This window comes from Schistocerca gregaria, chromosome 6, assembly GCF_023897955.1.
Source record: "Schistocerca gregaria isolate iqSchGreg1 chromosome 6, iqSchGreg1.2, whole genome shotgun sequence".
Lineage (NCBI taxonomy): Eukaryota > Metazoa > Arthropoda > Insecta > Orthoptera > Acrididae > Schistocerca > Schistocerca gregaria.
The window spans coordinates 125,801,779-125,825,329 of record NC_064925.1 but is presented as its reverse complement, the minus strand read 5'-3'; the positions used below and the strand labels follow the sequence as shown (position 1 = coordinate 125,825,329).

General features: G+C 42.8%; 1 protein-coding gene across 1 annotated transcript in view; it reads left to right on the top strand.

Moving 5' to 3' along the window:
* Positions 1 to 23,551, top strand: part of LOC126278755 (odorant receptor coreceptor-like) — a 52,284-nt gene that overhangs the window by 7,886 nt on the left and 20,847 nt on the right. Inside the window, exons 3-4 of the mRNA XM_049979032.1 lie at positions 9,372 to 9,907; positions 17,577 to 17,676. Of these exons, the coding sequence (XP_049834989.1) occupies positions 9,372 to 9,907; positions 17,577 to 17,676 (636 nt within the window). The remainder of the gene's footprint in view (positions 1 to 9,371; positions 9,908 to 17,576; positions 17,677 to 23,551) is intronic.

The window sequence follows — 23,551 nt, the reverse complement described above, 5'->3', positions numbered from 1 at the left end:
ATTGCTTGCAAATTACTATGTTGATCGTGACAACTTTTTGTCGAAGATTAGTCACAGGCGATAGCTGAGTACTTCACACAACCTCTCCTGCAGGTTCGCAGGAGAGCTTCTCTAAAGTTTCGAAGGTAGGAGACGAGGTACTGGCAGAAGTAGAGCTTTGGGGACGGCGCGAGAGTCGTGCTTCGGTGGGGCAGATGGTAGAGCACTTGCCCGCGAAAGGCAAACGTCCCGAGTTCGAGTCTCTGTCCGGCACACAGTTTTAATCTTCGAGGAAGTTTCACATCAGCGCACACTCCGCTGCAGAGTGAAAATATCCCTCTGAAAGGGTTACTCTATTTGATATTCTCCCACATGGTGCAACTACCAACTCTGAAGTGTATTGTGATACCCTCAGGGAACTTAAGAAACGGTTCAACGTGTTCGTCGCCTCAAAAATGCAAACGAACTTCTTCTTCCCCATCGGGGGCCTTATACAAGTTTGCGCTCCCGAGAGGAACTCACAAAACATCTGTGGACCATTTTTCTTCATCCACCCGACAGCCTGGACCTCATACGTTTCATGCAGTGCATGGATTATGCGGAGTTCAGAGGTTGGTTCCGACGTCGATCTTCAATACAGTGGTACAACAAGGGCATATAGGCCCTCCCAGTAAGGTGACGTCAGGCCATCGCACTAAACAGAGATCATGTCGGAAAATACGATTTGGTAGCCAAAAGAGCGGGGAATAATATTGTGCATTGGAATCTCTGACAAAACCAAGCTGCTCTCAGATAAAAAAAATTGCATCGCTTATTCAACACCCTTCGTTTATTCCTTTACATCTCTTCATCATAATAATAAATCTCTTCGTATTTGTTTCTTTATCTTTTATGCAATATCTAATATTCACTTCCACTTAACAGGGTCTTCAGTGTGACTGTTTTATAACATTTGAGTCGTGTTTACTTCCCGGGTTTTACGCTTTAAAGGTCTATTAATTGTTCTACAGATACTTCCAAATGTGTTCATCTTAATCTGCACGTCTTCTACGTAATCATACGATACTTTACATATAAGAGAGTTAAAATATTTTAACTGACAGACTGTTTTTCATTTATATTACCCTTCGAACCCTTAATTTTCGAAGACTGTGTTACAGAAACTGCCTCAAAAAAACCATAGTTCCACTATTGCACATAGGTAAACATTAGGACTTTCCTCAGCTGGCGAAATGAGAATTAATATGGGTTTGTAACAGTACATAAATGATCAAATTAAACGTTTATTTTTATCCCAGGAATAAGCTTAAGGACCTTAAAATAATTACGTTACTTCATTGAAAAATTTAGTATTTAATCCTATGCTGCGCTTGTGCCCACAAAAGGAAGTGGGTACAATACACACAAGCCACTTTCTCGATATTGGAGCTAAATATAGATCTTGTGTCAAATTTATAGAAAAGTTCGATATGTTACCTACATTATGCATGCAGAAATGTATGATCTAACAACTAATATACACCAATGTAAAGTTATGGCTGTCACTATTGTTCATCGCAAACTATTCCATTTTCTTGCAATACCTTACTTACTGTCGAAATATCACAATAACTATTTCCATTAGCGATTGATAGGTAGTTCATCATGAAGTCATGAAGTTGACGAATGAGGCTATTAGGTGTCAGAATTTTTTTATTTTTTTTAACCAAATGCATTTCTAAGTAGGGGCTAAGTCGTCTTTCGTGAGACAGACGCCAGAACAGAACCACTCGTCCTGATTTACATTCCTTTGTCAAACGCCTCAGTGAACTGAAAGTCCTGTCTAGTGTGAAATTTGCGCGGTAATCTGCTTTTTGTGAGCGAAAGACGTGGAAGCAGAAAGAAATTCACTGGTAGATTATTAAAAGACGAAAGGACGATTAGGGCTCAACGCCCCGACGTCGACAGGTTCCTCGGAGAGGCAGAACAAGTTCTGATTCGGTAAGGATGGGGCAGGAAATTGGAGCTGTGCAAAAGCAAATTTATTTCACTGTCCTCAGTGTCTCATTTTCCTCGTCCTCGTGTCGTTAATTTAGACTATATTCCGTTATCCTTGTTTTACTGTCGTTGATGTTCATCTTATCACCTCTTTCCAGGATACTGTCCGTCATATCCAGCTGACATTGCAATCAGTTCTCCATCTCTGACAGAATTACAATGTGACCGGCCAAACCCGAAGATTTCATTTCCTCTCAGTGAACTTTAATTCCTTTACCAGATTTCGCCTTCGTGTCCCCTACTGACTTCTCGATGTACCGACTGAAGAACATCAGGGATAGGCACTACGACTGGTAGCAATCTGGTTTGTGTCAAGTTTAGATCCATGTCTATTAGGCCTGAAACCTTTAGAATTTCTAAGACTGTATTCTAGTAAATACCTGAAGAAAACCATAGTTTCACTATTGCACATAGATAAAGATGAGGTAATTATCGCATTCTGGACGTGACGGGCCAATCGTGCTCGACCGACCGCCATGACATCCTCTGTCAATGGGGTCGTCGGATGCAGTGTTGAGGGCATGTGTTCAGCACACCACTCTCAAGGTCATTAGCAAGTTGATGTAGAATATACACGAGTCTAACATGACATCAGTAGAGCGGCATGGAACATTGGCAGCGGAGGTAGCGCACAGTGAATGGTTTTTGTGTAATGCTCTTCCAAGATGATCAAAAAGTTCCAAAGAGACGTGTGACATAGCACTATGAGGAACAGGAGCCGAAGGATGCCCACAAGACATACTTGCACCGCAACCCTATTTCCAAAATGCACGTCCTTATTGGGTATACTCAGTATACGATACAGTAGTATCGCAAATTACTGCGACCAAGGAAGATTTGAAGGTAGAAAGCTGTCTGAGACGCCTGGCAACAGAATATTAATAAATGTTGGGACACATTTCAGGCTTTCATCAACTATAACAAGGGCTACAGTTCTGCACCTAAAATGTCCGCTACTGTGTTTGACTAAATACCTTTGGGAATAGTACCAGCTAGCAACATGAACTTCCTGAACTTCCACCTTAATCCTCTGGACGAGCTCAAAGCAGTACAGAAGGGGCACATTAGAGCGGATCACATGTCTGAGTTCATCCAACAGTATAGCAGCACATACCACCACAAAATAATGGTAATGGGAATCTGACCAACAGGCACTGTCTCTGCTTCTCAGTTGTGCATACTATGGGTGTCTTGAATTCGCCGTCTACTATATACCGATCAAGTGGTGACTAGGCCTAGAACATAAGCAGCCATTAGTATACCATCCATGACCATCCATGAAATGCGTGAGCTGCACTAGACTAGCAGAAGGGCAGTTAGAGTGGAAAGTATAAACAGGTGTACGAAGGAAGCATGTAAAATGCAGTGTGTGATGTTTAAGTGATCCACAGACATAGCAACAGCCTGAGATTCAGCGCTCCCGATACTCTAAAGGAGGCAGCAGTGTTGCGCCAACAAATTCACAACTTGTGGCCAGGTGAAGTAATTTCCTGCCTGCGAAATTCTGCTGCCAAGTTTGGAATTCTGCTGATGCGCCTTAGTGCAAGACGTCCACCAGAAGCAATAGAACCCAGTACGTTATCCACGATGGTGAGTGTTCATCGGAGGTGAGGGTATCATCTGGAGTGCCCCAGGGAAGTGTGGTAGGTACGTTGTTGTTTTCTATCTACATAAATGATCTTTTGGATAGGGTGGATAGCAATGTGCGGCTGTTTGCTGATGATGCTGTGGTGTACGGGAAAGTACCGTCGTTGATTGACTGTAGGAGGATACAAGATGACTTGGACAGGGTTTGTGACTGGTGTAAGTAATGACAGCTAACTCTAAATATAGATAAATGTAAATTAATGCAGGTGAATAGGAAAAAGAATCCCGTGTTGTTTGAATACTCCATTAGTAGTGTAGCTCTTGACACAGTCACGTCGATTAAATGTTTGGGTGTAACATTTCAGAGTGATACGAAGTGGGACAAGCATGTAATGGGAATTGTGGGGAAGGCGGATAGTCGTCTTCGGTTCATCAGTAGAATTTTGGAAAGATGTGGTTCATCTGTATAGGAGGCCGCTTATGAAACACTAATACGACCTATTCTTGAGTGCTGCTCGAGCGTTTGGGATCCCTATCAGGTCGGATTGAGGGAGGACATAGAAGCAATTCATAGGCGGGCTGCTAGATTTGTTACTGGTACGTTTGATCATCACGCGAGTGTTACGGAAATGTTTCAGGAACTCGCGTGGGAGTCTCTGGAGGAAGGGAGGCGTTCTTTTCGTGAATCACTACTAAGGAAATTTAGAGAACCAGTATTAGAGGCTGACTGCAGTACAATTTTACTGCCGCCAACTTATATTTCGCGGAAAGACCACAAATATAAGATAAGAGAGATTAGGGCTCGAACAGAGGCATATAGGCAGTCATTTTTCTCTCGTTCTGTTTAGAAGTGTAACAGGGAGAGAAGATGCTAGTTGTGGTACGAGGTACCCTCCGCCACGCACCGTATGGTGGATTGCGGAGTATGTACGTAGATGTAGATGTAGGGTATACTTACCTTATGTTGCTTTCTCTCGGCACCGCTACATGCCCCGAAGTCTCGCTTTGTCACAATAAAACTATAGCAAGCAAGTATAAATACTGTCCACTCCAAGCTAGCAGTATCTCTCATCGACGTATGCCTAACTGTTGCTGTGGTCTGCTGTTGTAGATTGCTGCCAGTTGTGTATGACTTCGTACACACGGTAAGGAGAGGTGGGCTAAAGAGCGGTGTAGCAAGTGTCGTCGTTGGAAAGCTGGACAGGAGCAGATATGATTAGCAAACAAGTTAATGTCAGTGAACGGAAGATCTACTTAACTTTTATTTCTCCAAGTGTACAGAGACTCATTAAAAACAATGCGACAAGAAATAAAGTCCAGCTGTCAGTGTCAACATTGATGAGGCTCCCTGAACAAAAGTAGGAAGTACGGTGTCAGAGACTTGGCTGGGTGGCGTCTACGTAGCATCACGTAGGGAACAGGCTCCAAGTGAGGGTGGGCGAGCTGGCTGCCGCCGTCCGGTATTGCGGTAGCAGAGCGTGCTCATAGTCCAGAGGTGTGGCTCAGCGGGCATGCACCACTAGGTCTGCCAATCCCGCATGACAGTTTCGGCGTCTGATGGAAAATTGATGTTTTGTTGCCAACTTAAAGACGCCGGTAAGATGGTATCGTTATATAATACCACATTGCCTACACCAAGAAAGCCAGTTTTCGATTCGTTGTGGGTCCCCTGGCCTTGTCTACAACTAACAGCCACCTCCGCCATCTGTTGATCTATTGTCATTATGCTGATGATGCTTAAACAGGCACTATCGAGCTGGGATTTCTCCCAGATTTCGTCAGCCGACTCCTGAATATCTCCGAGAGATTCCAGGATTGTAGCCAGGAGGAAGGTGTATTTTGCACCTAATGGAAGTGCTGGAGGCTACTGCCACTTTGGCACTTCTTCGCCTTACTATTGGTAGAGCACCTGAATCAGTGACGAGCTCTCAAGACCACTGATGCAGCAACTCCACTATAGCTGCCTTCCTCCCTGCTGGTGACTGTGTACTGCCAAAAGTATAGTTGTATGGCATGAATGGCAGGGAGACGGCAAAGGTCAGGTTCAGCCATTTCCCTATTTTTCACGCCCGTACGGACATTTCCTTTGTGAACTATGAAACCTGTGCACGTAAGGGTATCTGTTAAGTGTAGGTGACTGTACGGATGTGATATTATAGTGTCATGTTCGTGTACGACAGAATGAGAGAGGGGATTAACCCGGTACTGGCACTTAGCTCCGCCGAGTTTAGCGTCCCTAGCCGACGAATGAATCATCATCAGAAGTGACACATGCGCTCACTTCATGGAGCACTCTGAAGAGGTTTGGAATTGAACGCAGGACATTTGGCGCAAAGACATGTGATCAGTCACCACCCCTACGGACCCCTCTACTGTAAATGCAAATAGGGAAATCTAAACAGTGTACCGTCTACCTGTTTGATCATCCATCCAAGTACTGGCAACGCTTGACAGTACTTAACTTATATTATCTGATGGGAACTTGTGTATCCATCTTGACACGGCCGCTGACGTGTGCTGTGCCAACGCACCATCTTGTGTTACAGTTAAACAGGCTCTGCTAATCGCCAAGTTGCCTCACTCTGCAGTATTAAGTTCTTGTAAAAAAGGGTGCGATGTTTGTAGTGCTGAATTTTTGGTTTTGCAGCTGCTGCAGAATTGGTGCTTGGGAATCATGGCCCTGGTCGCCATCGTAGGTCTCTTTCTCACATTTTATAGTGTGAATGACCGTAAAATCATCTTGACTCTTACGGAGCTGCTTACCTATAACAACTGGCACCAGAAGGGTGCTACCTGTAACAATTGCTGGTGGAAGTGACCTGACAGTTTCACGCTGTATCAGATTTTCAAGAACAGTCAATACGTGTTCCCAATGAAAGCAGGTTTACAATAGATAAGGCTCTTACGATTATTTCTCATGTCTCCAGTGTCATTTGATTTTTATTCTTCTTTAAAGTTATAGAATTATCACTTTCACACTGTATTTTTGTAGCCCTAATGTGTCGTAGGAGACATTCGCAGTGGCAAACTACTAAAAATGTCACACACTGGTATTAAATATGCAGGTTTATCCCTACGTACCTCTTGGTTGTCAGACGATTACTGCATGAAAATCAGAAAAGCACAGAAAGTAGATACACCAGTGTAAAGGGTATCTATCCCTCCAAATATTTTAAGTCACATTATAGGTGCTCATTATGGGCACCATTTCTGATGTGGTAAATAAGAGTCTAGGACGTGTGCACGCAGAACACCAGTCCATCTCGGAAATCGATTCATTGCGTTGACTAGCTGCGGGCGTGAACTGCTTTGACCTAACAACAGGGAGCGCAAGACTCGTTACATGTTATGACAGACATGACGGCTCAATACAAAAGTTTCATCTCAAGTACAGATAGTGTTGAGTATCAGTGGACAAAGTTCAAAACCGTCGTACAATATGCATTAGATGAGTATGTGCCAAGCAAGATCGTAAGAGAAAAAAAGAGCCACCATAGTACAACAACCGTATTAGAAAACTGCTGCGGAACCAAAGGGAACTTCACAGCAAACATAAAGATAGCAAAAGCCTTTCAGACAAACAAAAATTACACGAAGCGAAATGTAGTGTGACGAGGGCTATGCGAGACGCGTTCAACGAATGTGAAAGTAAAGTTATATGTGCTGACTAGGCAGAAAATCGTAAGAAATTTTGATCTTATGTCAAAGCGGTAGGTGGGGCAAAACAAAATGACCAGACACTCTTTGACCAAAATGGTACTGAAACAGAGGATGACAGACCAAAGGCAGAAATACTAAATGTGTTTTTCCAAAGCTGTTTCACAGAAGAAGACTGCACTGTAGTTCCTTCTCTAGATTCTCGTACAGATAACACAATGGTAGGTATCGAAATAGATGACAGAGGGATAAAAAAAACAATTAAATACGCTAAAAAGTGGAAAGGCCCCTGGACCTGATGGGATACCAATTCGATTTTACACAGAGAACGTGAAGGAACTTTTCCCCCTTCTTGCAGCGGTGTACCGTAGGTCTCTAGAAGAGCGTAGCGTTCCAAACGATTGCAAAAGTCCACAGGTCATCCCTGTTTTCAAGAAGGGACGTCCAACAGATGTGCAGAACTATAGACCTATATCTCTAACGTCGATCAGTTGTATAATTTTGGAACACATATTATGTTCGAGTATAATGACTTTTCTGGAGACTAGAAATCTAGTCTGTAGGAATCAGCATGGGTTTCGATAAAGACGATCGTTTTAAACCCAGCTAGCGCTATTCGTCCATGAGACTCAGAGGGCCATAGACACAGGTTCCCAAGTAGATGCCGTGTTTCTTGACTTCCGCAAGGCGTTTGATAAAGTTCCCACATTCGTTTAGTGAACAAAGTAAGCGCTTATGGACTATCAGAGCAATGTATGATTGGATTGAAGAGTTCCTAGATAATAGAACGCAGCATGTCACTCTCAACGGAGAGAAGACTTCGGAAGTAAAAGTGATTTCAGGTGTGCCGCAGGGGAGTGTCATAGGCCCGTTGCTATTCACAATATACATCAATGACCGTGTGGATAACATTGGAAGTTCACTGAGGCGTTTTGCGGATGATGCTGTAGTATATCGAGAGGTTGTAACAATGGAAAATTGTACTGAAATGCAGGAGGATCTGCGGCGCATTGACGCATGGTGTAGGGAATGGCAATGTAGACAAGTGTAATACTCTGCGAATACATAGAAAGAAAGATCCTTTATCATTTAGGTACAATATAGCTGGTCAACAACTGGAAGCAGTTAATTCCATAAATTACCTGGGAGTAGGCATTAGGAGTGATTTAAAATGGAATGACCGTATAATATAGAGATGCCAGACTGAGATTCATTGAAAGAATCCTAAGGAAATGCAGTCCGAAAAGTAGGTTACAGTACACTTGTTCGCCCACTGCTTGAATACTGCTTACCGGTGTGGGATCCGTACCAGATATGGTTGATAGAATAAATAGAGAAGATCCAACGGAGAGCAGCACGCTTCGTTACAGGACCATTTAATAATCGCGAAAGCGTTACGGAGATGATAGATAAACTCCCGTGAAATACTCTGCAAGAGAGACGATCGGTACAGGCTTTTGTTGAAGTTTCTAGAACATACCTTTACCGAGGAGTCAAGCAGTATATTGCTCCCTCCTACGTATATGTCGCGAAGAGATCATGAGGATAAAATCAGAGGGGTTAGAGCCCACACAGAGGCATACCGACAATCATTCTTTCTACGAACAATACGAGACTGGGATAGAAGGGAGAACCGATAAAGGTACTCAAGGTACCCTCCGCCACACACCGTCAGATGGCTTGCGGAGTATGGATGTAGATGTAGATGCCTCCTAGTGGTGCGATTTACAACTACGCGACGTTTTGTATCACGAAGCAAAACTCGGAGAGATGGCCTACGCACTAATACGTCACTTTTCTGTGTATCTTGTAGCCTGCATGCAGGTGTTTTCTGGAACACCACTGGTACTTACGAATATCCCTGCGTAAATAAGTGCTGTTATTTATAAGAAATGTATCAGCTTCTTCGGTTCCAAAGTTTTCTGAGAGGTTTCCTTTGGTTATGACACAAATATAAGAACTGTAAATTGGCTCCAAAATGATATCTCTGCTTTGCCCAGCGTGCTAGTGTACGGGTCAGGTGAAGAGAGCCAAGCGTTCAAAATTATCATAGGCTAGAAAGACCTGACACCACACCGGCTCACTGTCGCCTTTGTTAACGTACGCTGCAGGTGTTGCCGCTGACGTCCGTGTCGCTGTGGGCGCTGGGTCCGGTGACGGGCGCTCCGGAGACGGGGACGGTGGGAAACTCCAGCGTGGTGGTGCGCCGTGAACCCCTGGTCCTCTGGCTGCCGCTCGACACCCAGCAGTCGCCCACATACGAGGTCGTCTTCGCGCTGCAGGTCGTCGGCGTCGTCGCCGTATCCGAGATAAGCATCCTGCTTGACATTTTCTTCGTCTGCCTCATGATTCACGTCATGGCCGAGATTGCCGTTCTCAATAAGAACGTCACCAGTATGCGCTTGTCCGGGCAGAGCGGAAACCGCAGTCAGCTGTATGAACCGAGAGATGTGACAGCCGTTGATCGACAGACATATAATGATGGAGAGCAGCACGCAGACGGCGATGAGTCTGTCGAACGGTCAACTGAAGTAACTGGACCACTTCCGAGCAGCACATTTGTCTCCTCGCAGGACGTGGATGACGCAAAGAGACGACTATACGCCATTTTAAAGATGAACATTCAACACCATCAGGCTATTATGTTGTAAGTCGCCATTTTATTTCCAGTCAACCACATATTTTCTCTTAGTATTTTGGAAACCTTTTACTTAATGTATTTAGCAGTCTCACACAATGTTTGACCAAAATCATGATACAGCATGGATGCAATAGCGACGGCCGTCTGTTGAAACCTACACGGTGCATTTTCCTCTAATACGTGTCGGTAGAAACGTGTTCTAGGCGCACCACACTCAAAATGGGAGCGATTTTACTCTCAATGCACCGTCTCACTCCGTATGTCTGCAAAAGCGACATGACGTTCAGTCTCTTGCGGTACTCCTTGTAATTTTACTTGAATTACGTAATCATTACAGCACCTCACCTCAACCTCTCGATAACAGCAAAATTTTACTGTGTTTCTGCAAAATAGTTAACATGTTTCTGTGACAACATTCAGATTTGATTTCATTAATGTAGAGGTACTTTGATACATCGATATGTTTATATTGCAATGATATTATTCTTATGTGTATTCTTCCTTTTCTCACTATGATCTTTGACGTACTTGTAACTCTGACTTTTGGGCGCGTAAGCGGTTGTTAGAGAGCCAAGTCTTGGTCGTCATGTTGAAAAGACGCAAACTGTAGTCAGTTTATGAAGTGTGAAGTTTAACAGTGAGGAAGATATTTTCAAGTATGTTAGATATTGTTAAGTGATAGTGCAACCAAAGTAATAAATAAGAAGTGTAGCTTAAATTCGGAGTGCTGATTAATTTTTTAAATCACCATTGTGATAACTTGAAAAAGTTTAATCTTCAAGAATGGTTTATAAAACACATCTATAAAACTTTTGAATATCGCAGATTAGCTCCTAGGCGTTTTTGCATCCGAGCTTGGAATCATCACCACCTAGATTTTCAACGATTGAGCCATGAGTTCACAACGAGACTAGCGTGGGAAACACGAAAAGATGTGTGCCTAGTTTATCCATTATTTCATGAAACGACTTTATTAACTGTGCTCTAATGACACGTGCCACATAATATAGCTTTCTTGTTGCCTGACAATGCAATATTTAGCAACGTGAGCAACACTACAATCATAATTGATTTTTGACCTTTGTTGTGGTAGGGTTGTTAGATCCTGTGTCGTGTTGAAACATTGTCTCGGGTACACCACTGAGTGAGAGGGAGCAGCGGTTAGCACACTGGACTCCCATTCGGGAGAACCACCGTTCAAACTAGCGTCTGACCATCCTCATTCAGATTTTCCGTGATTTCCCTGAATCGCTTCAGGCAAATGCCGGGATGTTTCCATTAAAAGGGCGCGGCTGGCTTCCTTGCCCATACTTCCCTAAACCGACAGGACCGGTGACTTCGCTGTTTGGTCCCCTCCCTCAAATCAACCAACCAACCAATCGGTACAGCGTTACCGGTAGTTCCAATATGGGCCAAATATGACATATATATATGGTCGGATATACTGAAAGATATAAGACGAACATCAACAAAAATAAAACGAGGATAATGGAATGTAGTCGAATTAAATCGGGTGATGCTGAGGGTATTAGATCAGAAAATGAGACGCTTAAAGTATTAAATGAGTTTTACTATTTGGGGAGCAAAGTAACTGATGATTGTCGAAGTAGAGAGGATATAAAATGTAGACTGGCAATTGCAAGAAAAGCGTTTCTGAAGAAGAGAAATTTGTTAACATTGAGTATGGATTTAAGTGGCAGGAAGTCGTTCTGAAAGTGATTGTATGGAGTGTGGCCATGTACGGAAGTCAAACGTGGACGATAAACAGTTTAGACAAAAAGAGAATAGAAGTTTTCGAAATGTGGTGCTAGAGAATAATGGTGAAGATTAGATGGGTAGATCACATAACTAATGACGAGGCATTGAACAGAATTAGTGAGAAGAGAAATTTGTCGCAGACCTTGACTACAAGAAGGGATCGGTTGGTAGGACATGTTTTGAGGCATCAAGGGATCACCAATTTAGTATTGGAGGGCAGCGTGGAGGGTAAAAATCGTAGAGGGAGACAAAGAGATGAAGTAGATTCAGAGCGATGTAGGTTTCAGTAGGTACTGGGAGATGAAGAAGCTTGCAGAGGATAGAGTAGCATGGAGAGCTGCATCAAACCAGTCGCACATAATTTAGGGACCTCCTGTAAATGCGACAATCCCTCGTATTACTCCGGGCAATGAATTTATTAGCTAATGTAGCCTAAACTTCTTAACTTCACTTATTCTTTACCCTTTCTAATGAATATCCTAATAAACTAAGAGACTGAAGTGCGTCGGTGTCGTGCCGCAGGTTCGAGCCTTGAGTCTAAAATTTGCCAATCCAGTGTGAGTGAGCGTGTGCGCCGGTCGATGTGGCCGAGCGGTTCTAGGCGCTTCATTCTGGAACCGCGCTGCTGCTACGGTCGCTGGTTCGAATCCTGCCTCGGGCCTGGATGTGAGTGTTGTCCTTAAATTTAAGTAGTTCTAAGTCTAGGGGACTGATGACCTCATATGTTAAGCCCCATAATGCTTAGAGCCATTTGAACCATTTGAGTGTGAGTGTGTGTGTATGTGTATGTGTGTGTGTGTGTGTGTGTGTGTGTGTGTGTGTGTGTGTGTGAGAGAGAGAGAGAGAGAGAGAGGGAGAGAGAGAGAGAGGGAGAGGGAGAGGGAGAGTGAGTGTGAGTGAGAATCTATATATTATCTATCGTCTCAGGTCCTATAATTGCTTTACTTATGGGATAGGAGATGCGATGACTGAACAAACGCACATAGGGAGAGACGTTGCACAAGTCCCTTGTCTTTCACCTACTCCGTTGAATATTTAAATGATTTGGCTAAAATTACTTACAATAAAAGAGTGAGGTGGCAATACTAGATTAACTGATGACACGCCATTATAAAATGAAAATGGAAGAGAAATTAACAACATGTTAAAGAAATGAACTCCCAGCAGTAAGGATTGTGGAACGAAGATAAATGGAATTTGAAAATTTGTGGTAAGGTCTTATCGGACCAAACTGCTGAGGTCATCGGTCCCTAAGCTTACACACTATTTAATCTAACTTAAATTAACTTACGCTAAGGGTGACACACACATCCATGCACGACGAAGGAGTCGAACTTCCAACGGGGGGAGCAGCGCGGACCGTGACAAGATGCATAAGACCGCACGGCAAAGATAAGTGTGAAGAAGAGTAGGGCAATAGCTTTTTGAAGGCAAGCAAGGAAGATAAAGTTGTAATTTGTTCCTAGTTAGTGTTACAAGTTAATAACTACAATTACTTTGATTCAAAATGAACAGTGACAAGAAATGTAACCAAAAAATAAAAGCGAAGGTAGTTAATGGAAAAGAAATGTTTTACCGTAGGAGAAATATTTTCTGTGGTTCATTAAGTAAATGATTAAGGAAAATATTAGTGAACTGGTTTGTGTGGCTAGGGAGTCTTGCCACATGTGGAACCAGTAGTGCACAATGCGACACAGCCACCAGAAACGCTTTGTGGCTTTTGAGATGTGGATCTGGGGAAGAGTACGAGGCGCATAACGGACAGATAAAATATGGAGTGAAAATGTGTTACGTAGCTTAAATAAAGGAAATAATCAAGAGGAACTGTATAGACACTGGATGATAAGATTCTGCATCATAAAAGATCCACTACAGGTAATGGCGAGTGGGAAGAGGACCGTATGAAGAAGACACCAGGTAACTGACATCGAGTTTAATGCATTATGGCAGAAAACCAGTCGGACTGGAGAAGGCCGAACCTCCGATATTGACCTGCCTTATGGAGAAAACATATCACCATTATTTACTAGACTTGCATTTCACCAATGAACTGGAGCTGAACTATCAGTCTGTCCATCTGAGTTTAGGTTTTATGTGATTACAGATAATCACTAAAGGTGAATGCACGGCCAACTCTTGTCTCATCCTTGTCTATCTAAGGTACTATTTTCTCTCTCTCTCTCTCTCTCTCTCTCTCTCTCTCTCTCTCTCTCTCTCTCTCTCTGTAATGCCCCTGTCGTCATAGGTACATGAAACCCTTTTCTTCTTGCTTGCTACGTGACAAAATATCCAAAAGCCTATTGTTCAAAAGTACCTAATTTATTGCTGTTCTTCCCAGCTGTTGCTTCAGATCCTGGTTTGTACAAAGTGCGTTAAATTGACAGGTACGTCAGGAAACGAGAAAAAAGATGAATATACTGTTACAAAACTGCATTAGGCACCTGAGAAGGTTTGCGAAGGGTTGGACAGTTAGCGGGGAAACTACGTTTCCACTGGCAGCCTACCACCCTATGGCTGTCCATGGAGTGTGTTACTCGCCGTCCGAAGAAAATGTTGCGTTACTAGCAAACTTCACAGACAAACATGTTGTGTCAGGTTTCGTTGTCCACCTTTTATAATCATGTGTATTCATCAATTTTTTTATTTAAAGTACTACTGCCAAAAGTGAAGTTCTAGTGATCCATACATGCGAACATCACAGTCTCATAGTAAGCAAGCAACGGGTGAAAAACTATCACTGACGACGTTTAAACTGAATGGAATTACACGTGTGTCGCGACGAATTAACACATTTCAGTAGTAGGACATGTAGCAGAAGTATAAATAAGCTACATACGCAATGGCTACTATTATCATGGCCGCACAAAGAATTTGGCCGACATAATTCAGAAAGGATCTGTACGTTGAAATGGTGAGATAACATATTTACGTCACTCGAACCTCGTCAGGTCGGTCAGATGATTTGATGGCATTAGTGAAAAAAAAATTTGAAGTGATTAGAGCCATCCCGCTCATGAGGACGACACAAAATGCAGCCGAGATACTGCCAGATTCCCGACGCATGTATCTTTCTCACCGTTGGCCAATAATTTGTGAATCAGCGTCACTGATACTAAAACGCGAGACCTTGTTGAGTTAGCTAAAACCTCTGAAATAATACTCCGTGGAATTTTTGAGCAGTGACGAATTATTTCAAGAAAAGGACAGCAACAACAGACTTACAGTGTTTAAGTACAGAAACTTTCAGTGGGCTGTTGTTGAAGGTTGAGAATTCTGACAATGTCATGCCATTACACATAACCGCTCAGAAGATCACAGCTACTAACATGGGTTTGCGTAAAAGGAAATGCAGTGAATTCTTAACAGAAAAAGTGATCTGTATTTGCATAATACCACTTTAATCGCTATAAAGGAAGGTATCTACTTTTCTTCAAGTTCAATTTCCAAAGAACTTAACAAAACCAAAACCGTGAAGGACTGAAACTATGTACCAGACTTTAACTCGAAAGCTTTTGTGTGAACTGAGCTCTTACAAGATGAACTATCTAGGAACTACTCATTATCCATTCTCACAGCTTCTCTTCTGCCAGTATCTTTATGGTAAATGTACGTCTGATTTTCGAAACGAATTGTAAGCTGAAGTCTTACCTTAGTGCACACATATCACTTCGTATAGGTTCCCTGGCAGATAATTAGAGCGTTTTACAATAATCTGATGGCAAAATAATTTTTGTCGAATTTCCTTCTCATTTTAACCATAATGATGTGTATTATTAAATGAATTCAGTATGTGGCTCTAGTGGTTACTTTGGTTCAATAATTTTTCATTAAAAGTCAGAATTCAAACCGATGATAAAATTATTTGCGAACGTCAAAAACCGTCAGTATGAGGACAGCTATAGTTTAATACAAGTCGAATATTAGCTACATGTAAGAAAACTGTGGACAAACTCTACTATCCTGTATTCGCATTTCGCTCATTGGCAAAAAATACTGAGTAATGTTCGAAATTCAAATGGCTTACTATTTCCACAATGAATGATAGTTTCGATTACTAATAAGCCCATTAAAGACAAAGGTCATCGGAATATTCCACAGTTGTGGCGGTAGTCACGGGAAGTTTGGGGAAAAGATTTTATTATTAGTGTAGCGCATTACAAAGTTAATAATAACTTTTTTTTGTTTCCTCACTATGGCTACAAAGTGTTAAATTAGGAGGAATTTAACCTTCTGGAGAGACAAAAGCATAAGATAAAAAATTTAAATATGAGTACAGTACATCGTTTTCTATTCTTCAATTTGTCGTTGAGACCCAAATCGGCATTAAAAATAAGAGATTGAAGTACGGTCATGTAGATTCAATTTATCGTATATACCTAGAAAATTAGCACCGTTTCATAATATTTTACGTATGGAACCTTCTGCTCATTCCCACAATACAAAAATAAACGTATTTACGTTTATTTTCAGTTCTTCCGCCCGCATCTCGTGGTCGTGCGGTAGCGTTCTCGCTTCCCACGCCCGGGTTCCCGGGTTCGATTCCCGGCGGGGTCAGGGACTTTCTCTACCTCGTGATGGCTGGGTGTTGTGTCATGTCCTTAGGTTAGTTAGGTTTAAGTAGTTCTAAGTTCTAGGGGACTGACGACCATAGATGTTAAGTCCCATAGTGCTCAGAGCCATTTGAACCATGTTTTTTTCACTCCTTCCTTTCTTACAATGCGCATTTTTTGTGTTGTTTCACGATGCATTGTTTGCTACTGTGTTACGTGCATTTGATGGTCGTTAACATTTCGAATGTCGATGGATTTTAAATAGTTCTTTCAGAGAGATAATTCAGTAATTGACATTGTCCGAAAAATGTAATTAGAAACAGTAAAGATGTTGTCATTGTTACAAAAAGTATTAACTATCCCATATTTTTCTGCATAAACTTCTCGTTGGTTCAGAAACGTATTGTTGCGTTAGACCTCTTTTATAAATCCTTAATGTTTCCCCAAGGAGTGTTAGTTCTGGAGGTTCGCAGAAGAGCTTCTGTGAGATTTGGAAGGTAGGAGAAGAGGTACTGGCAGAATTGAAGCTGTGCGGCTGGGTCGTCAGTCGTGCTTGGGGAGCAAAGTTGATAGAGCACTTGCCCGCGAAATGCAAAGGTACCAAGTTCGAGTCACGGTCCAGCACACATTTTTAAACTGCCAGGAATTTTTAATGTTGCTACCTGCAATAGGGACCAGGTGAAATACATTATTGATGTTTTTAGCAATCACAACGCTGAAGTTTCCAGTAATGATTCATCCACTTACAGTAGCCGCTCGCAAGGGGAGTCGTACTATTAAAAATTCTTGGACACACTGTGTCATCAAACACGGACAGACTGACACAAACTGGAAGTCACGGTAATATTATGTGCCACAATTAAGTTGGGCTTGTAAATAACACTGTCTCACTGTCAACTTCCATAGATAAGTATTGTATTGTGTGGTATTTATTGTTAATACTGAAAAACGTTATACACATTCATGAGGAATTGGATTAGAGGCAGCTACCAATTACTGTGTGTGTTTATTCCTTGGGACGACAGGTCGTAGTGTGGATTGAAACAAGACGCTGATAGGACTGCGACGCTGCCCCGATTGATAAACTCAATTAAGGAACTGTCCCACGCACTCACGACCTGTGCGCGTTCGTGTTTTAATATTTAGTGTATTGTCTACCCTGCACTCGAAAAGCGCGGGTAGAGAAAAGTCTAAATATCTCCTCACGTAAAACTACTGCATCCATTGTGGTGACACAATATTTCCTACTCCAACAAAGCAGCTATCACTATTGCATTGTGATTCCGTCCCACATGTTAAACATTACTGTATCTCTCAGAAATGAGACACAATGGAGTTAAGTTTGTGTGTTATTTCTGCCTTGACAGGTGCGTCAACGAGCTGGAGGAAGGGATGAGTAAGTCCACGTACATCATTCTGCTAGTGAACGCCCTTACCATTTGTTTACATGCCTTCGGATTTGTTGAGGTAGGTACTCAGTGACAAGTGCCTCTGGAACTATTTACGAGAAAAATTATTCTGTGTACAGTGTATCCAGTCTTCGGAGAATAAAAGGAGACTGACAAGTGATGGTCACATTCTAAAACTTTATGTGTAGGAATGTCGTCATATTGCACTTTAAGACAAGAAACATAATTGATATATACAGGCAGTACCATACTAATGCTGTTTAACAAGAATACGAATCTTTTAATAGGAACCATCTTAGCATTTACCTGAAGTAATTTAAGGTAGACATGGCGAACGTGTTATCTACTGCAGAGCATTTGTGCAAGGTTTTCTAGAACATAAAATATGCGTTCAAAGCTCGATGTAGATTCCGTTTGTGTTTTACTATTATTTAGTTGATTTACATTTTTCTACTAAACCCCTGGAAGTGTTATCTAATCAGTCATTTATCCTTCACTAGATAAAGTAAATTGTTCTTCAGAGATCTTTCAACTGACGTTTCAGGTAAGTTTGTTTTAGTAAATGAATTTAATATCGATAGGCAACTGATAGTAACACTCCATTCGTCGGCGCAAAGCGCTGTTTTGAATTTTACATTTATTACTTCATGGTAAATGTACATAGATATCAGGATAATTGATATGCTGATCTGGTTGTTAAATATAATCATATACTATAGTTAAAATCCCTAATTTTTGAACAGATCTTTATAATAAGTCCAACTACCAATATGTTTTGTGTATTTATTTCTCAGAAAATACTTTCATAATAAACGATAGAAGGTACATACGAACGGCGCGTAACTAAAAGCAACTGGCTGTTACTGTTGATGAAATTTTGTTCTCATATATCTTTGTGTGACACCACTTCAACTGATGATTAACATCCGTTAGCAGAAACTTTGCGTCCTTTATGCAGTATATATACCGATACAACCTACATTTCATTTAAGAGTGACATTTTTCCTTTTCAAACTGAAATTTATGGCATTTCCTTTCTTTATGTTCAATGAAGCGTTCTTCATGTTGACCAATTTTAAACTTCCTTAAGAGTTTCAGTTACTTTTTGCAAAGAGTTTGCTCTTTTTTCAGTGACTATAACGTTTCAGTCGACAGTAAAGAGATTTTTTCCCCATGAGTAAAACTACTGAGAAATTTGCGGATGTATGTTGGTAGCACTAATGCTAGTGACAACCACACAAGGTGTTTTAAACCCTTTCGCGGACGAAATGTTGTTGTTTCTCCTTGAAATTGTTGGTCTGTTATCTGCCAAGAAAAAAAGTCATGCACTTCGTTTCATTATTTTACTTGTGTCACAGAAACTCACAGTAAAGTGACATTTTACAGGAAACTATATTAGGGGCGTTCATCCAGTGACCCACTCCACGATTTTTTTTTAAATTGTGAGTAACACAGCACCAGGACAACCAGATATTTCATTTTCAGACGGCAAAAGAAGCCACAAATTCGGGGGAAAGACCTCAACTACAAAGTATCCTTTGCTAATGTGCATCTAACAGACTGACTCTCAGTCACAGTAAAACGCAGTACATATTATGTGACCGGGGTAAGAAATTGATGTAGCGTGTCTGGTTATTAAGCTTTGTTCTTAAACAGGAAAAAGGACGCTCTGATTTTCTGTTAAACACAGAAGACAAGAATCGCTTTTGTATAATTTTACACTCCTGGAAATGGAAAAAAGAACACATTGACACCGGTGTGTCAGACCCACCATACTTGCTCCGGACACTGTGAGAGGGCTGTACAAGCAATGATCACACGCACGGCAGAGCGGACACACCAGAAAACGCGGTGTTGGCCGTCGAATGGCGCTAGCTGCGCAGCATTTGTGCACCGCCGCCGTCAGTGTCAGCCAGTTTGCCGTGGCGTACGGAGCTCCATCGCAGTCTTTAACACTGTTAGCATGCCGCGACAGCGTGGACGTGAAACGTATGTGCAGTTGACGGAGTTTGAGCGAGGGCGTATAGTGGGCATGCGGGAGGCCGGGTGGACGTACCGCCGAATTGCTCAACACGTGGGGCGTGAGGTCTCCATAGTACATCGATGTTGTCGCCAGTGGTCGGCGGAAGGTGCACGTGCCCGTCGACCTGGGACCGGACCGCAGCGACGCACGGATGCACGTCAAGAGCGTAGGATCCTACGCAGTGCCGTAGGGGACCGCACCGCCACTTCCCAGCAAATTAGGGACACTGTTGCTCCTGGGGAATCGGCGAGGACCATTCGCAACCGTCTCCATGAAGCTGGGCTACGGTCCCGCACACCGTTAGGCCGTCTTCCGCTCACGCCCCAACATCGTGCAGCCCGCCTCCAGTGGTGTCGCGACAGGCGTGAATGGAGGGACGAATGGAGACGTGTCGTCTTCAGCGATGAGAGTCGCTTCTGCCTTGGTGCCAATGATGGTCGTATGCGTGTTTGGCGCCGTGCAGGTGAGCGCCACAATCAGGACTGCATACGACCGAGGCACACAGGGCCAACACCCGGCATCATGGTGTGGGGAGCGATCTCCTACACTGGCCGTACACCTCTGGTGATCGTCGAGGGGACACTGAATAGTGCACGGCACATCCAAACCGTCATCGAACCCATCGTTCTACCATTCCTAGACCGGCAAGGGAACTTGCTGTTCCAACAGGACAATGCACGTCCGCATGTATCCCGTGCCACCCAACGTGCTCTAGAAGGTGTAAGTCAACTACCCTGGCCAGCAAGATCTCCGGATCTGTCCCCCATTGAGCATGTTTGGGACTGGATGAAGCGTCGTCTCACGCGGTCTGCACATCCAGCACGAACGCTGGTCCAACTGAGGCGCCAGGTGGAAATGGCATGGCAAGCCGTTCCACAGGACTACATCCAGCATCTCTACGATCGTCTCCATGGGAGAATAGCAGCCTGCATTGAAGCGAAAGGTGGATATACACTGTACTAGTGCCGACATTGTGCATGCTCTGTTGCCTGTGTCTATGTGCCTGTGGTTCTGTCAGTGTGATCATGTGATGTATCTGACCCCAGGAATGTGTCAATAAAGTTTCCCCTTCCTGGGACAATGAATTCACGGTGTTCTTATTTCAATTTCCAGGAGTGTATTTTGTGTATCAGAAAAGATTTGATACGATGTATAACGTTTCGTACTAATCTGTGTATCACCTAAAATGTAGAACCATACTCATCAACTGAATTCAACTGGTGATCGTAATACAGTGTTAAAGTTATTTTGAGCAATTTTAATGCTGTTTTAAAGGAATGCTTCTACATTAAAATTTTTCCCTGCTGATACATCAATAAGGAACGAGCAGAAACGAAATACAAAATACCTTAGTGCTTCAAATCCATTTCTGTACATAATAAACATTTGCGTCCTTAATGTCTTGGATGATGTCCTAAGGGGCGTCTGGTAGGTATTCGCAAATATTTTTAACTTAGTTTCCCAGTGTGTAAATGAAGCGAGTCAACATAAATGCATCTAATCATATGTGACATGAAACGCTAAAGTAAAGCGTCAGATTGTTTCTCTTTGCAGACAAATGTATTGCTTAAACTGGAATTTAATTTGTTCATTTGATAGAATGGTGCCATATTAGTCTACTGCAATATTCGTTTCAACGATGTGTGCTAAGAGGGACTGCGTATCAAAAAGAATAACCAGGAATAAAGCTGTGTCTTTCACCTGTGATTAAGGAAACGAATGACACATGCTGCCCGACAAGAAAAGCGAAGCACCCGAAAGACATGGTCGGAAGGCAATGTAACTTCGTACAATTATACAATATGGCGGATATGTAAATGATTAGAAATGCAAGTGTCTGTGAACACATTCCAGAATGCATAGATGTTGTTCATGCATATTGTTGTTTACAATCCTGGTAGGATATATAAGGGTTGTTAACAGTCAGACGTTGAGGCATCTGTGTGAAAGACACGCAGATGCCGCGTACTCGTATGAGATAGCATCATCAGCGCCGGTGAGAGTTTGAAAGAGCCATCATTGTGAGTCTCCATTTGGCTGACTGGTCGCATCTTGCTATATCCAGATTTGCTGGGTACGCGAAAGTGACAGAGGCGTGATGTCGAACTGCATCAATATGTAAGCACAAGCATACTCCTCGTAAAAGTTTCGGTAGACCACATCTGACTATCACAAGGGAATATCGGCATTTTATGCACCAAGCACATTGTAACTCTTTCACGTCTGTGACTGACATCCTACAACAAATAATGGGCTACCTCCAAAATTCTGTGTCAGCACCGTTAACCGGAGAATAGTAGCAGCCATACTAGGCAATTACCACCCCTCGTGTAGGCTCCCATTAACATCTTAATACAAACCGCTGCGCTTGGAGTGGTGCCTTAACTGGTGATAAATGGTGCCACTTTGCTTTCAGCGATGAATTACGGTTCTGCACCAATCCGGGCTACTATCGTCGGTGTGTATGGAGATACTTTGAGAGAGGTCAATTTACAAAGTGTTACTCGTGACGTACTAGTGATTAATGGAACTCTGATGGCAGAACGATACGCTTCAGACATCCTACGCCCTCATGTGTTACCTTTCATGTTACTGTACCTTGGAGCCGGTTTTCAAAATGACAATGCTTCTCCACACATGACTCTACGACCTGTTGACGCGATGGTGAGGTACTTTCGTGGACAGTAACATCCCCAGATGTGTCCCCGACAGGACATGTATGCTAATAGCTCAATCGCCAACTCTGTCCCACTGGCAGTATCCAGGATATAAAGGACCACATTTGTGGACAATTCGCCTCAGGTCAGGAGCCATTGGACTTTATGACATTCTTCCTAACAGACTCAGTGCATGCATGGAGTCCGATGCAACGTCTGCCTAAATTTGAGTCGATTTTGTAATCACTGAAATAATATCAAGTGCTCTCTCCATGCAAGTAGTTTCATTTCGTTTCCCACTTCTCATACGCATGCTTAACATTGTTTGTCAGACAGAGCAACTTATTTTCTGGGAAAAATTGGTTTCCAAAAATTATGGTGCAAATGAAGCAGAATTCGAGATTAATCATGTATATACACTAGCCTTGTAGTGCCCAATCTTCCATGACACTTAAGGTCTATGTTACACCAAAAACAGGTATAATAAATTCCTGACAAACTAAATGGAAGCGCGAAAGAAAATATCAGGCCACTAAGTCTAGATGCAATTGGGTGCAATATCAGAATATGAATGAATTGGAAAGGTGAAGAATGATCGGTCTCCAGGACATGGATCTGTCACACCATCTCAATTCGACTTGCAATGGTCATGCTGCCACAACAGAGATGCAAGTGCCAAAAGAGTTAATAAGGGTGAGTTACAGCAACAAGTGGGTTCGCAATCAAAGAATGGACTACTTTTCCTCGCATCAAGAACGCACAGTACAGCTTCATCCACAGCGGTGGCCAGATGATGCAACAAACAATTACGCTCAGGTTCATTCAGTGAAATGGCTTGCGAAATTTATCGATAGCTGCAGCCGAATTCCGTAAGTGGCTCGGTCCTTTCGGCAGGTTCATAGCGCTCAAAATGTCTTCAAATGGCTCTGAGCACTATGGGACTCAACATCTCAGGTCATCAGTTCCCTAGACTTAGAACTACTTAAACCTAAGCACATCACACACATCCATGCCCGAGGCAGGATTCGAACCTGCGACCGTAGCAGCAGCGCGGTTCCGGACTGGAGCGCCTAGAACCGCACGGTCACCGCGGCCGGCAAAATGTCTTCCACTGGTAGACGAAGGTCCTTACCAGATATGATGCTTGTGCGAGTAATGAGTAACGACACAGACGGCAGCGAGGCAGTATCCGGGCGACAGCGGCAGTCACACAATGGCCAACTTGACAATGGCCGACGAGCGCTCGGCCGAAA